This window comes from Stegostoma tigrinum, chromosome 9, assembly GCF_030684315.1.
Source record: "Stegostoma tigrinum isolate sSteTig4 chromosome 9, sSteTig4.hap1, whole genome shotgun sequence".
Lineage (NCBI taxonomy): Eukaryota > Metazoa > Chordata > Chondrichthyes > Orectolobiformes > Stegostomatidae > Stegostoma > Stegostoma tigrinum.
This window is the reverse complement of record NC_081362.1, coordinates 322,695-339,245: the sequence shown is the minus strand read 5'-3', so window position 1 is coordinate 339,245 and position 16,551 is coordinate 322,695. Positions and strand designations below refer to the sequence as shown.

At 42.8% G+C, this 16,551-nt stretch overlaps 1 protein-coding gene across 14 annotated transcripts in view; it reads left to right on the top strand.

Annotated features, from left to right (window-relative positions):
- Positions 1 to 16,551, top strand: part of LOC125454807 (utrophin) — a 572,019-nt gene that overhangs the window by 265,236 nt on the left and 290,232 nt on the right. For all 14 annotated transcript variants that reach the window (XR_009446113.1, XR_009446114.1, XM_059648282.1 and 11 more), the window contains 5 exons: positions 656 to 831; positions 1,421 to 1,556; positions 11,899 to 12,048; positions 12,858 to 13,019; positions 15,226 to 15,327. Coding sequence is in view for 12 of the 14 variants with exons in the window: in XM_059648282.1 (XP_059504265.1) it covers positions 656 to 831; positions 1,421 to 1,556; positions 11,899 to 12,048; positions 12,858 to 13,019; positions 15,226 to 15,327 (726 nt within the window). In the remaining 2 variants the exon portion in view is untranslated. The remainder of the gene's footprint in view (positions 1 to 655; positions 832 to 1,420; positions 1,557 to 11,898; positions 12,049 to 12,857; positions 13,020 to 15,225; positions 15,328 to 16,551) is intronic.

Here is a 16,551-nt window from a genome sequence, read left to right as displayed (position 1 = left end):
ATACCTCATCCTCTGAATTAGAAAACTTGTTCCCCAACCCCTTTTTTGTCGACAGGACATTCCTGGACCGTTTTATACTTTGCTGGCTAGGTAGAAGTGTTGTACTGACCTATAACAACTCGGTAAGTTCTGAGCACTAATTTTTGATCATATTACTGAAATGTTGTTGGGGCTTATAGCAGTGCCCTCAGTCATTTCTTGATGTCTTGTGGAGTGAACTAAATTGGCTGAAGATTGGCCCCTGTGATGCTGGGCATCACAGGAAGAGGATCAGACGGATCATCTACTTGGATGACTACAAATGCTTCTGACTTGCCTTTTGCACTAATATGCTGGGTTTCCATTACTGAGTATGGGGTAATTTCTCCCCTTGTTAATTATTCCATTTTCCACCACTATTCATGACTACCTGTGCCAGGATTACAGAGTTTTGATCTGGTCTGTTGATGTGGGAGCAACTAACTCTGTAACATGCTGTTTCCATATATTTATATTATGCATGTAGTCCTGTGTTTGTGCTTCTTTGGGTTGGCACCTCAATTTGGTCTTAGAAATTATGTTAGTGAATGACTTGTTGATTAATTCCGTTGGACACAGTGGGAGATTGTCCATGATCTGAATCCCTTCTGCAGTAATGCTGTTACTTCCCTGACAGGAGCTGGAAGAAGGTCTCAGCAGTCACCAGCCTGTATATATTACTTTAAATACCTCTGGCACAGACATCATACAGGATCTTTCAACAGCAGATGGATGTCTCCTGCAGGAGAAACTCAATGGTTTAAATAAACGCTGGGCGGCTATTTCTACAGAGGTCAAAGATCGGCATCAAAGGTAAATGACTATTTTTTAATGTGGCAAATATTTGGAGCAGTAGAAATGAGACATTCTCGCATTACAACCTGAGAGAAATCATGGTGGAACCTTTGCTTCACAAAGAATTGTATGGTTGTTTATCAGTGTACATCTTTACTAAAACATTTTATATTTAACCATCTCTCTATGTGATTGGAGCATTTCTTGGATTCTTTAGCACAAATTGGAGCATTTAATTTGTGAAAAATCATGCGTAAAGCTTAATTTTCATTTTGATAATGACGATCAGATACATTGTGTATGTGGCCCTGTGTTCTGAGGAAGGATCACCAGACCTGAAATATTCACTCTGACTTCTCCTCACAGATACTGCCAGACCTACTGAGATTTTGTAGCAACTTCCGATTTACAGCATCATTCTTCTGATTTTTATCAAATATATTCTGTTGAACTAACATTCAAAGAACACCATTGTTTTCATGGGAAGAAAAGGCAGTTCAGTCAAATGAGTAATCAGAATTAACATCCTTTAATTTCTGGACTGTTTTAAATGCAGACCTCCTTGGTTCTGCAGATGCTAAGTATCGCATTATTTTCTGTTTCTCAGGTTGGATGGAGATAGCCAACAATGCTCTGATTTAAAGAATCAGCTAGAAGAATTCAGTTTGTGGTTGGATAAGGTGCAGAATTCTGTAAAGACTGTGCATTCACCACCAACAGAACATGATCTGAAGGAATTGAAGGTAAAACAGATACATCTTATGCATTTCAGTCTGTGTGATTTACCTCTAAAGCAATTTTATTTTTTAACTTTTTTTGAAAAGAGAACTTTGTCTTTGAGATTGCTGTAATGATGGACATCTAAACATTGTCAGTCTGAAAATTACGTTGCTTTCTGTTATTGCTCCCTGAGGAAGATCATGGTGATTGTACAAAGCAAAACTTAAATGTTTCCTTTGTTTTGCAGTATCCTAATATTCCATGCTCATCTGCTAGTTGTCAGTTTTACAGAGCTATTCAATCTACATACATCTTTAGAGGTTAAAGATATTAATTTTTCATCCAGTGATGTATGGGAATTGGAAAGAATGTTAGAGAGTAATATTGGGGTGTTCAAAATACTGGGAGAGGCAGATAACACTAGAACACAGAATAGTAAGTTACTGGAGCATCCGAATAAAAGACAAAATCATGAAGCCAGATGAGAGTTGTGTTGTATGTGTGTGAATGTACAGAATACAGTCATTAAGACTGAAGAGTGACAGGCATAGAATACCATGTGAACCATGATGTGTTGATAATGGGGACCTGGTGGGACTAAGTGTTAGAACATAGAACATAGAACATAGAACAGTACAGCACAGAACAGGCCCTTCAGCCCACAATGTTGTGCCGACCATTGATCCTCATTAATTACAAGGTGCTCAAAAAAGGTTAGAAAGGGAAAAAGGAAAAGGAATGGTGTTTTTTTTTTAAGGAGAGTATTGCAGTGCTAAAGAAAGAGGATGTGTTAGTGGTTTCAAGGATGCAAACAATTTGGCTGTAGCTAAGGAACAAAAATGTTGCAATTACATTGCTTGATGTCATCTATAGACTGCCCACTAGTGGAAAGGATATAGAGGAAGAAATCTGAAAGAAGGTTGCCAACAATATAATGTAGTTGCAATGGGGATGTTTAATTACTCAAATATAGACGAAGACAGCGGTAGTGTGGGGTCAGTGATAGATGAATGTTTGTCAGTTGTGTTCAGGAGACTTTCCTGCAGCAGAATATATTTGGTCCAACAGAGAGGAGGCACTGCTGGGCCTAATTCTTGCAAATAAAATAGGCCAAATAAATCAGGTGTCAATGGGGAATATTGAGAAAACAGTGATCATTATATCCTTAGTTTTAATGAAGATGGAAAATCGTGCTAAACAGTCAACTAGTGGAGAACAGAGTTCATGTAAGACAGATGAGGTTAGCAAATCAGTGTAATTCTTTACTACAGTGGTCTCGAGAGATTGGGTAGTCAATTATTTTCAAGACAGATATTTAATCAGTAAGAGAATTCAGGGTTACAGGGAAAAGGCAGGGAAGTGAAGCTGAGAATTATTAGAATTATTGAGCAGCAAGGAAATTGGATTGCCTGAATTTTCTACTTTTGCTCCCACATCTTATGGTGTTATGGTATAACTGCATCTTATTTTAAATGTGATGAATCCGTGCTAAAAGCAAAATCAAAATATTTGTTGCGACTGACACAAGTTGGTTGTTAAAAAGAAGGGAGGTGATTTCTTCTCATCTGAATGTAGCATATAGAGGATGTCTACTTGCTTAATGGAACTGACAGAAAGCTGTTCAACTTTTGCCACCTGAGATCCAAGTTCAGAAATCACACAACACTAGGTTCACACCACTGATGAGGATGTATTAAACAAGCCTAAGATGCTGTTTAAGTCTTTAATTAGTTAGATGGTTTAAATTCATTAATTTGGAAATGTAAATCCCCAAATTTCTTTCAAGTCATTGCCCCGAGAGAACTAAAGATTTCATCAGTGTAAAAAAGAGGTAACATTTTAGGTCAGACAATGCATGTTAGGTGTGAGGTCTTGTTTAGTGTCTGTTTATGTGTTGGTTTGGAGTCAGACTAGTTTTATTTCTAAGGTAGGAATTTATAAAACACCACTTTGACTGACTGCCTATAAATTGTATCAGAGATAATGGGAACTGCAGATGCTGGAGAATTCCAAGATGATAAAATGTGAGGCTGGATGAACACGGCAGGCCAAGCAGCATCTCAGGAGCACAAAAGCTGACGTTTCGGGCCGAGACCCTTCATCAGAGAGGGGTATGGGGAGAGGGAACTGGAATAAATAGGGAGAGAGGGGGAGGTGGACCGAAGATGGAGAGTAAAGAAGATAGGTGGGGAGGTAGGGAGGGGATAGGTCAGTCCAGGGAAGACGGACAGGTCAAGGAGGTGGGATGAGGTTAGTAGGTAGATGGGGGTGCGGCTTGGGATGGGAGGTAGGGATGGGTGAGAGGAAGAACCGGTTAGGGAGGCAGAGACAGGTTGGACTGGTTTTGGGATGCAGTGGGTAGGGGGGAAGAGCTGGGCTGGTTGTGTGGTGCAGTGGGGGGAGGGGACGAACTGGGCTGGTTTAGGGATGCAGTAGGGGAAGGGGAGATTTTGAAACTGGTGAAGTCCACATTGATACCATTACGCTGCAGGGTTCCCAGGCGGAATATGAGTTGCTGTTCCTGCAACCTTCGGGTGGCATCATTGTGGCACTGCAGGAGGCCCATGATGGACATGTCATCTAAAGAATGGGAGGGGGAGTGGAAATGGTTTGCGACTGGGAGGTGCAGTTGTTTGTTGCGAACTGAGCGGAGGTGTTCTGCAAAGCGGTCTCCAAGCCTCCGCTTGGTTTCCCCAATGTAGAGAAAGCCACACCGGGTACAGTGGATGCCCCAAGAGGATCCCCCTCGTTCTCACACACCTCCCCACCAACCTCCGGATACAACGCATCATCCTCCGACACTTCCGCCATCTACAATCCGACCCACCACCCAAGACATTTTTCCATCCCCTCCCCTGTCTGCTTTCCGGAGAGACCACTCTCTCCGTGACTCCCTTGTTCGCTCCACACTGCCCTCCAACCCCACCACACCCGGCACCTTCCCCTGCAACCGCAGGAAATGCTACACTTGCCCCCACACCTCCTCCCTCACCCCTATCCCAGGCCCCAAGATGACATTCCACATTAAGCAGAGGTTCACCTGCACATCTGCCAATGTGGTATACTGCATCCACTGTACCCGGTGTGGCTACCTCTACATTGGGGAAACCAAGCGGAGGCTTGGAGACCGCTTTGCAGGTATACTGCATCCACTGTACCCGGTGTGGCTTCCTCTACATTGGGGAAACCAAGCGGAGGCTTGGAGACCGCTTTGCAGAACACCTCCGCTCAGTTCGCAACAAACAACTGCACCTCCCAGTTGCAAACCATTTCCACTCCCCCTCCCATTCTTTAGATGACATGTCCATCATGGGCCTCCTGCAGTGCCACAATGATGCCACCCGAAGGTTGCAGGAAGAGCAACTCATATTCCGCCTGGGAACCCTGCAGCGTAATGGTATCAATGTGGACTTCACCAGTTTCAAAATCTCCCCTTCCCCAACTGCATCCCTAAACCAGCCCAGTTCGTCCCCCCCCCCCACTGCACCACACAACCAGCCCAGCTCTTCTACCCCCCCACCCCCACCCACTGCATCCCAAAACCAGTCCAACCTGTCTCTGCCTCCCTAACCGGTTCTTCCTCTCACCCATCCCTCCCTCCCACCCCAAGCCGCACCCCCAGCTACCTACTAACCTCATCCCACCTCCTTGACCTGTCTGTCTTCCCTGGACTGACCTATCCCCTCCCTACCTTCCCACCTGTACTCTCTCCACCTGTCTTCTTTACTCTCCATCTTCGGTCCGCCTCCCCCTCTCTCCCTATTTATTCCAGTTCCCTCTCCCCATCCCCCTCTCTGATGAAGGGTCTAGGCCCGAAACATCAGCTTTTGTGCTCCTGAGATGCTGCTTGGCCTGCTGTGTTCATCCAGCCTCACGTTGTATTGCCTATAAATTGTGTGCTTTTTGAACAAAATCAAATGTATCTGCAAATACAAATTCACCCCATGGATTTTTGTGTGTGAGGATGAAAAGATCATCGCCAAATGCCCTGCGATCTCTTCCCTCGCTTCCCATAGAATGTGTGAGAGAGAGGGGTGCAGGGCGAGAGAAATTGAGTGTGTGTTTGTGAGAGGGGGAGAGAGTGATTGTGTCTGGAAGAGAGGGAAAGAGTGTGTGTGTGTGTGTGTGTGTGTGTGTGTGTGTGTGTGTGTCAGAGAGAGAAAGAGACAGAGGTGCACAGATTTTTCCATACCGCCATCTACTAGCATTGACAGTGTGGTGCTGGAGGTTGTAGACAGCTTCACCCATGTCTGTTCCACAATCATTATGAATAAATCAAAATCCACACTGCAAAGCTGCAGCTGTCTAAGCTGAGGAAGAGAATGCAGAAATATAGCAACCTGACTGAGGACATCAAAATGTAAATATCAAGCTTGTATCAGTATTGATTTTTTTTGTAGTGCTGACACCTGGATAGTGTATGCCAGAAAGAGAAACAACTGAATAGTTTCCATCTTCACTGCCTTGGATGTATCCTCAACATCTCTGGCGGAACAAGTTACAAGCTCGGAGGTCCTGGACTGAGCTAATTCCATCAGTATATGTTCATGACTAAGATTGCAGAGATTTACCACGAAGTTGCCAGGGCTGGAGAGTTTTAGTTATGAAGAGAGATTAGAGTTGTTTTCCTTGGAATGGAGGGGACTGTGAGGGAATTAAGATTAAGATGTATAAAATCATAGGAGCCGTAGATAAGAAGGAACTTTTCCTTTTGGCGGAGAAATCAATAACCAGGTAGCATAGATTTAAGTTGAGAAGTAGGTGGTTTAGATGGAGCTGAGGAAACAATTTTTCATCCAGGGGTAGGTTTTGGGAATCTGGAGCTCTGTACCCAAAAGGGTAGCAGACGCAGAAATATTTAGATGTACACTTGCGATGCCAAAGTGCAGGAGACTATGAGTCAAGTGCAGGGAAATTTAATTAGTATGATTAAGTGCATGCGTTTGACTGTTGCAAACTCAATGGGCTGATGGGCTTTTTTCAATGCTGTAGACCTCTATGACTCTGGCAGCTTCTTATGTTTTGAGTTTGATATGAATCTTCAAAACAGAACAGTGCTTTTAATTCATTTATGCTCTGTGTTCCTACTACTGAACTTTCAGGAGCTCACTCTCCCTTGAACAAAACTGTCACATTTGCCACTCTCTAATCCTCTGAGATCTATCCCCTATTTAGTATTTGAAAGTTGTGGCAAGCCCTTTACCTGGCAGGCCATCAGATCAGGTGTCAGCTACTCTAACATAGATAGTTGGTAATGGAAAGACCAACTGTGAATTTTTAACTCATCCATTACCTCTGGAGTCTTTGTTTCTATCAATGTTTCTGCAATTGCCAACCTCTTCCTAATTGATACAAAGTACTAGCTCAGTATACTAGCCTTGCCCTAAATACATAATTCTTTCTTTGTTCCAGTAGGCCCCACTTCACCTCCCACTACCCGCTTTGTATTTATATTCCAGTAGAACATTTTTGGGTTCCCCTTCTTGGTAACCATCACTCAGTTTTTGTTCTTTCCTTCCCAGTCTAATTTTCTTTTCACTTCACCTCCCCTCCCCCAGCAACTTATTGTATTTGTTATCATTTGAAGAATTTGCTCAGCTTGAATAATGTCTTTTCCTGTTTCATGATTTTTTAAAAATTCATTTTTGGGATGTGGGCATTGCTGGCTGGCCAGCATTTATTGCCCGTCCCTAGCTGTCCGTGAGGAGGTGATGGTGGTGAGCTGCCTTCTTGAACCACTCTAGTCCACTTGCTGTGGTTTGACCCACAATGCCCTTAGGGAGGGCTGGTGAGTGGCTTTGGAAGGTAGTGTTCCCATATTTCTGCTGCCCTTATCCTTCTTGATGGAGGTGGTCATGGGTTTGGAAATTGCTGCCAGGGGATCGTTGCTGAATTTCTGCAGTGCATCGTCTAGATAGTACTGAGCGTTGGAGGGAGTGAATGCGTGTGGATGTCGTACCAATCAAGTGGGCAGCTTTGTCCTGGATGGTGTCAAGCTTCCTGAGTGTTGTTGGAGCTGCACTCATCCAGGCAAGTGGAGAGTGTTCCATCACACTCCTGATTTGTGCCTTGTCGATGGTGGACAGGTTCTGGGGAGTCAGGTGGTGAGTTACTTGCTGCAGTAACCCTAGCTTCTGACCCAGTGTTGCAGCCACTCTGTTTGTGTGGTGAGTCCAATTGGCCGTCACTGAGTAGGCTATTTCTGAGCAGGTGCTGCTTGATAGCACTGTTGATGACACCTTCCATCACTTTACTGATGATTGAGAGGAGACTGATGGGGCATTAATTGGACATGTTGGATTTGTCCTGCTTCTTATGTACAGGACATAGTTGAGTAATTTTCCACATTGTTGGCTAGATGCCAATGTTGTAACTGTACTGGAACAGCTTGGGTAGGGGAACAACGAATTCTGGAGCACAAGTCTTCAGTACTGTTGGTGGAATGTTGTCAGGGCTTGTAGACTTTGTAGTCTCCAGTGTCTCCAGCTGTTTTCTTGATATCATATCGAGTGAATTGAATTGGCTGAAGACTGACATCTATATAATGCTGGGGCTCACTGGAGGAGGCTGAGATGGACCATCCAGTCAGGATTTCTGGCTGATGATTGCTCCAAAAGCTTCAGCCTTATCTTTTGCACTGATGTGCTGGGCACTTCCATAATTCAGGTTTGGGATATTTGTGGAGCCTCCTCCTCCAGTCAGCTGTTCAACTGTCCAATTGTCCATTATCATTTGTGACTGGATGTGGCAGGACTACAGAGCTTAGGTCTGATATGTAGGTTTTGGGATAGATTATCTCTGTCTATCAGCTGTACTTTGGGACCTTTGTTCCTAAGATGGCACTGTAAGCGGCGATCTCAAGAGATGTGGAACGACTGGTTAAGAGGAAGAAAGATGCTTATGTAAGGTTTCGGAAACAAGGAACGGTAAAGGCTCTAGAGGGATACGTGTTGCCCAGGAAGGAGCTGGAGAAAGGGCTCAGGAGAGCTATAAGAGGGCATGAGAAAACCTTGGCAGATAGGATCAAGGAAAATTCCAAGGCTTTTTACACGAACATGAGTAATAAGAGAATGCCAAGAGAAAGGTAGGACTGATCAAGGATTGTAAAGGGAATTTGTGTATGGAACCTAAAGATAAAGGAGAGGTCCTTAATGAATACTTTTCTTCGGTATTCACAACTGAGAGGTTCCTAACTGTAGAGGACGCTAGTGTGGAACAGGCTGGTAGGCTAGATGAGGTTGATGTTAGTAAGGTAGATGTGCTAGGAATTTTGAGGAAGTTTAAGCTCGGTAAGTCCCCCGTGCCTGATGGGATTTATCTAAGGATTCTATGGGAAGCAAGAGAAGAGATTGCCTTTGGCAATGATCTTTTCATCCTCACTGTCCACGGGTATAGTGCTGGAAGATTCGAGAGTGGCAAACGCCATTCCCTTGTTCAAAAAAAGGAACAGGGATAAGCATGGAAATAACAGGCCAATTAGTCTTATGCAGTGGTCGGCAAGTTATTGGAAAGGGCTTTGAGAGACAGGATTTATGATCATTTGGTTAGGTACAGTTTGATTCGTGATTGTCAGCATGGATTTAAGTAAGGTGTTTGATAAGGTTCCCCATTGTAGGGTCATGCAGAAAGTAAGGAAGAATGGGATAAGGGGAAATGTGGCAGATTGGATTCAGAATTGGTTGACCCTCGGAAGAAAAAGGGTGGTAGTGGATGGAAGATATTCAACATGGTGCTCATCACGAGTGGTGTGCCACAAGGATCTGTTCTGGGTTCTCTCCTATTTGTGATTGTTGTAAATGATTTGGATGAAGGAGTGGAAGGTTACATTAGTGGACGAAACAAAGGTGGATCGCATTGTGGACAGGGCAGAGGGCTGTTCTAGGTTGCAAAGGGACATTGATAGGATGCAGAGCTGGGCTGAGAAGGGGCAAATGGAGTTTAACCCTGAAAAGTGTGAGATGATTTATTTTGGAAGGACAAACTTGAAAGCAGAATGCAGGGTTAACGGAAAGATTCTTGGCAGTGTGGAGGAGCAGAGAGATCTCGGGCTTCAAGTTCACAGTTCCCTGAAAACTGCCACCTTGGTGGATAGAGTTGTTAAGGCAGCGTACGATGTGTTAGCTTTCATCAATAGAGGGATTGAGTTCAAGAGCTGTGAAGTTATGCTCCAGCTATACCAAAGCCTAGACAGAGTGGACAGCCAGAGGCTTTTTCCTAAGGTGGAGGTAGCTATTATGAGGCGGCATAGTTTTAAAGTGAGTGGAGGTAGATATAGGGGAGATGTCAGAGGTAGGTTATTTTCTCAGTGGTCGGGGCATGGAATGCATTGCCGGAGACTGTAATGGAGTTGGCCTCATTAGGGGCATTTAAGCAGCTATTACATTGGCATACGGATGATAGTATAAAGTAGGGGTGGAGGTTAGATAGAATTTAGGATTAGGGTAAAAGTTCAGCACGTCATTGTGGGCCGAAGGGCCTGTACTGTGCTGTGCTGTTCTATGTTCTATCACTTGCTGCTTATGCTATTTGGTGGCATCACCAGGTTGACACCTCATCTTTCGGTATGCCTGATGCTGCTCCTGGCATACCCTCCTGCACTCCATTGAACCAGGGTTGAATCTCTGGCTTGATGGTAATGGTTGAGTGTTCTGTTGTTGTAGATAGCCCACAGTGCCTATGATGCCCCGACTTGAGTTGCTTGATCTATTTGAAGGCTGTCCTATTTAGCACAGTGATAGTGCTACACAACACAATGGAAGTGTGAAGGTGGGACTGCATCTCCACGAGGAACTGTGCGTTGGTCACTCTTAAATTCCTGTCATGGACAGATGCATCTGCAGCTGAGAGATTGGTAATGATGAGGTCAAGTATGTTTCTCCCTCTCCTTGATTCCCCCACCACCTGTTGCAGACCTAGTCTAGCAGCTATGTCCTATGGCCAGCTGGATCTGTGGTACTGCTGCTAATCCACTCTAGGTGGACATTGAAATCCCCCACCCAGTGTACATTTTGTGCTCTTGCCATCTTCCGTGCTTTTCTAATTCATGGTCAATATGGAGGAGTACTGGTTCATCAGCTGAGGGAAGACGGTATTTGGTAATCAGCATGAGGTTTCCTTTCTCATGTTTAACCTGAAGCCGTGAGAGTTCATGGTGTGCAGAGTCACTGTGAAGGACTCCGAGAGCAACTACCTCCTGACTGTATGTCACTGTGCTGGCTCTGTCATGCTGGTAACACAGGGATGTTGCTGCTGGTATCTGGTACATAGCCATACTCTCAGAATCACACCTTACACACGGTGTCAGGCTGTTGCTTGACTAGGTACTGAGGAAGGGTCACCGGACCCGAAATGTTAACTCTGTTTTCTACTACATAGATGCTGCCAGACCTGCTGAGCTTTTCCAGCAACTCTATTTTTGTTTCTTGACTAGTTTGTGAGACAGCGCTCCCAATTTTGGCACTGACCTCCAGATATTAGTGAGGAGGACTTTACAGGGTCTACAGGGCTGTCTCTGCTGTTGTCTTTTCTGGCGCTGAAGACCATGCCGGATGACCTGTCTGCTTTCAATTCTTTGAGACTTTGTAGCAATTGGTGCAACTGATTGGCTTGCTAGGCCATTTTCGAGGGTAATTGAGAGTCACCCACATTACTGTGGGACTGAAGTCACATGTAGGTCAGACTAAGTGAGGATGGCAGGTTTCCTTCCCTGAAGGACATTAGTGAACCAAATGAGTTTTTCTGACAGCTGATAATGATTTCATGGTTGTCAGTAGGTTCTTAATTCCAGATTTTCTTTAAAAATTAAATTCAAATTTTACCATCTGTTGTCATGGGATTTGAACCCAGAACTTTAGCTGAGTTTCCAGATTAACAGTCTGCTGATATTCTCTATTTTGAAGTCATCTTTAGATCATTCCTTGCTCTTCTCCATTCCTTTAACTCACCTCTGGGCCGGCATTCATTGCTCATTCCTACTTGCTCTTGAAAAGGTGGTGATGAGCTGCCTTCTTGACCCGTGCTGTCCGTTTGGTGTAGGTTCATCCACAGTGCTGTTAGGGAGGGAGGTCCAGGATTTTGAAGCAGCAGCATTTTATTTAGAAGCAAAACACTGTGGATGCTGGAAATCTGAAACAAACACAGAGTATCCTGGTGGAACTCAGGTCCGGCAACATTTGTGGTGAGACAAAAAGAATTAACAGTTTGAGCCCAGTATGACATCTTCAGGGCACTTTATTGAGAGATTTTTTATTTCCAGACTAAATCTTGATCTTCAGGTCTGCCAAAGAAAAATGTGTAGCAGTGCAGCTGTGGTTAGGGTCTGTTTGTAGATTGTTGCATTATGTACAATAACTCTATTATTCGCAGGTTGTAGCAACAGACCTCAAGTTGCGCAGTGATAATCTAACCATGATGAACAGTATTGCAGAGGATATGCTTTCAGATAAAAACCTAAGTCTACAAGAGAGAGACAAACTTTCTGCAAAACTTAGAATTATCAATTCAAACTGGAACAAGGTAAGTTTCCTTGAAAATTAACATCATAAATCATGGTGAGTTGCAATAATCGATTGGCATTTATTTTCTTGCACTGGAAAGGAAAGTCTCTCAGCTGAGAGGCACAGCAGGTTTGTTACTATAAGTGTTGCTGAGCGTGAAGCTCTAGTTTCCAGCACCATTTGCACCCAGCAACTTCCAGCGTTTTTTTTACTTTAACCTGTGAACAGTTGAAAGGGCTGTGCTGACATTTGGAATTATACCATTGTTTTGTTCAATAAATATGAAAACAAATTAAAATTCAAAACTACTCAAACCTTTTTTGAGTTTTTCTCAATTTTAAAGTCATTTGGAAATATACATGCAGCAGGTCTGTGTTATATTCTATATCGTGCTTTTTAAATTAATAAAGAAGGGAAGTTTGAACATCTGTAAATAATGTAATTATTTGAAAAAGCTGCATTATAATACCCAGCCTTAAAAATTGGTCTTGACTCTGACAATTTTGCACTGCCAAATGTTGCTACATGGATGGGTTGATCAATCTGTTGCTGGCTTCGTGATCCCACTAAGATGCATCCCATTCTAGAAAAAGCAGAGAAAGAAAATTACTTTTGTTTTAGTCATGTCCCATACACCTTGTATGTAATTTATGTTCTGTATGATGATTGCAGACAGAATTTTAAAGCAGAAAGTGGCGGAGAAACTCAACAAGTCTGACAGCACCTGCGGGGAGGTCGGGGTGAAGGTTAATGTTTCAGGTCCAATATGCCTTATTACGGATACACACAAATTTTATTTCTGTTGCAATATCTTGTTTTGTTATTTAGGCATGCAAAGAACTGCCTGTTAAAGTGAAAGAAATTGAGATTCACCTTCAGGATTATGCTCACTTCAAGGAAGACCTGGAGAAGTTGCTCAACTGGGCAGTAGTCACCGGACAGAAATTCAAACACAGAGGCTCACTTTCACCTGGAGACACACAACTTCAGGTAAGTTCCACTGAAGAACTGCTAGGTACAGAAAGTGTAGGGCAGAATTTTATCTATTTGATTGAGTGCTCACTTGCTTGCTGAAGACTTGGTGAGGGCCCTATATCACCTTTAGAAAATGACCTCTGAATTGTTTGGTGCCCCCAAGAGCTGTTAGCCAATCAGAGCAATAAAGCAATGCAGTGACCAAATGTCCAGGATCACTGAGACCCAAATGCCACTGGAAAGTGAGGGTGTGATGTGGATAAAGGCCAGGGGTCAGATGATAGGCTAATAAGGTGGCTTTCAGGAGGACAACCTTGTTCCCAATGTCAGGCACCTTGATCCAGCATTGGCTGACTGAGAATTAGGCACCTCCTCTGGGAGTCCACAAGCAAAAATAAGATTTGCTTTTGCTTTTGAAGCCTTCTATGTGGCTACTGCATTGCCCACCACTTGTTGACTACCAGCGGGTGGGATGAGGGCTGGAAGTGGGCATTCATTGTGATGGGTGGGAGAGGCAGAGGGCAGAGGCACGAGGATAACTGCATCATCTGATTCAATTTTCCTTCTCAATTCCACTTTTTGATAGACTTGTGTCATGCTATTTATCTTGCTATAAGGAGAGCGGACTGGGATGTAGAAATTGTAAATTTGCAAGGTAGTTCAGTATTTTTCATAACCTTCATGAAAATGCTTGGAATATCCAGTGCATCTATCATGTTGTCACAGATAAATGCATGATTCTACTGTCAGTGTTTTTGGTATGCAGAGGGTGTGGTATAGACTTGCTGAGAGAGATTAAACTCAAGGAATTATTGATGTTAATTGATATTCTGATTCCTGCATGAAATTCATAAAATATTAAAACCAGCATAAGTCACTCTTCATTATGGAGGGTATGATGTTTAGACAAAATATATTTGATCAGATAATATGCAAAAAAGACACTGAGCTAAAGATGCAGTTTTCCATAACAAAAATCTACATCTGTACTTTGCCCCATTGGTCTAAGCTTGTATTGTTGATTGGAAACGGGACTGTTTTTGCAACTAAGCTGGCATGCTGGTCTGCAGTTGCTGCAGAGATGGGATATGGATCTGCTGCTACAGTCTTGGTGAGGGAATATTGTACATTTGTTTCAATTCATTCGTGGGATGAGGGTGTCACTGGCGAGGTGAGCATTTATTGCCCATCCCTAATAACCCTGAGGGCGATTAAGAGTCAACCATATTGCTATGGGTCTAGGGCCATATATAGGCCAGACCATGTAAGGATGGCAGCTTCCTTCCTCAAATGACATTCATGAACGAGATGGGTTTTTCCAATAATTGACATTTACATGTTTAATTCCAGATTTTTGTTGAATTCAGATTCCATCATTGGCCATGGCATGGTTTGAACACCTATCTCCAGAACATTAACTGGATCTCTAGATTAACAGTCCATTGATAATACTACTGGCCATTGCGTTCCCATGTTGTGAGTGCTCTGAAATGGGATCCAAAACCGTTGGCAGGGTAGGAGGTTAAAAAGAAGTCACGTTTGTACTACGCTGCCCTTCATGCAAGTATGAATGTAGCTGTAGCTTGAAGACAAAAGTGGGGTAGCCATTGAATGCGTTGTATAGTGAGTTCGCAGAAGGCCAGTATTTGATGCCGGACCAGCGTTCAACAACGAGAGAGAAAAGAAGAAAGCAAATTCAGCTTTAAACCCTGACAGTCAACTCCAGCATTGTAGGCTTTTTTCAAAGATAATCATGGAATTTAGGCACTGTTGGCAAGTTGCTAATTTATCACCCACTCTTAATTAGCTACTGGGAATGTGATTGTTAGCCCTCTCCATGAACTATTAGAGTCAGTGTAGTGTAGATATTCTCAAAGGATTGAAAAACAAAACCCAATGCTCAACTCATTTCAAGTAGAGATTTGCTGTTTAAGAAAAAACACTGGTAGTTCTGATATAATGCGTGTTTTTTAACATGACTTGGCTGTAACACGATTGATGAATAGTGGACACTGTTTGGATAATGCAAACTCACATACAGTGATTTTCTGTGGTGATTTCCCTATAACATGATTTTCTACGGCAATTTTCTGAAGCATGAGGTCACACAAGAATGCAACTATCGTGTTATAGGAGAACTACCTGTAGTGATTATTTTGCAAAAGAGTTTTGTTTTCTACCTCTTCGGAGTATTGTGTTAAGTTTTGACTCAATATTTCAGTTATTAGAAGCTGCTGTGATGAACCACCAAACTGACATTGAGACTACTCTTGCTAAAGCTTTGGAGTTGGACAAGAAAAACTATTTGCTTCCTGAAGAAAAGGTAACTAGTGGTATTTCTGACTGGCACACAATTTGTTGCAAGATGCCCTGTACTTAAGATAGATGGTGGTCTGGATTCAAACCAGCACCCTAGACCACACACATGAATATTGCCTTGAATTGATGTGAAGTGTGGCTTTGTTTGTAACCTTCTCATTTTTGACTCAGACCGCCATAGGCTCAAATCCTTGTCTTGGGTGTGACCTCAAAAATATTGGCTGACAACCTGGTATAGTATTGTAAAAGTGCTATACTGCTGGAGGTGCCATCTGTCAACATAAATGTCAAACTGAGGCAAAAGATCCCATGACATTGTTTTAAAGAAAGGCAAGGCGTTATCACACTGCCTTGCCTCAGTATTTATCCCTGAATTTGTATCACAAAGACAAATTTTGTGGCCATTATCACACTGCTGTTTTTCAGAGGTTTTATTTTAGGTGTTGCAAAATCAGAAGTAGAAAGACTGATTTGTTCTGTCCGTTTGTCTTCATGCCGTAACAGTTCAAAGTGTGCTTTGAAATTTCAATTGCCTGTTTCTGGAATGAACTTATTGTGAGCAGACCTGTTTAATTAAGGGTCCTTAAAGCTCAAAATGGGCCATTTTTAATAGCAGTAAGTATGATATTATGAAGTCTTCCTGGGTGATGGAAGTTGGTCTTTCTATCTTATAGACTGCTATCATTCTGAAAACCTCCATTAATACTGGCATGCAGTGACCATCTGACTACCAGCCAGGATGATGCTCTTTTTGATGCCTTTCTCAGGGGTCCCATAGTTAAAATCTGATACCAGTGAGTGCAAAGATAATATGCAGGGAGTTTCAGCTGGAACATCCACATACCACTCTCCATGAGTGAAACATACAGTCTTTGTATCTAAAGAAGTAATGAGCAGTTTATGCCATTTTCTAGCTTGTTTAACAAATTTTGAATCAATAGTTTGGATTTTCTATAGTTAAGCAGGTTAAAGCATTAAATTCCCAAAAGGGATTCCACAGTATTTAGTATATTCATGTAGTCTTATGTTCTAAACATAATGAAACACTTGGTAGCTAATAATTCTAGCTCTGTTAAATTTTCAAAAGTTTATGTGGAATCATGCAAGGAGTGTTTGATCAGCTTCAATATTCAGGTCAAGTCAGGCAAGAGAGTAAATGAGTGATTAGATCCCAGAAGGGGAAGAAGTGAGAATACAGTGGACAGTAGCAGAGGGAGGTACAATTAGA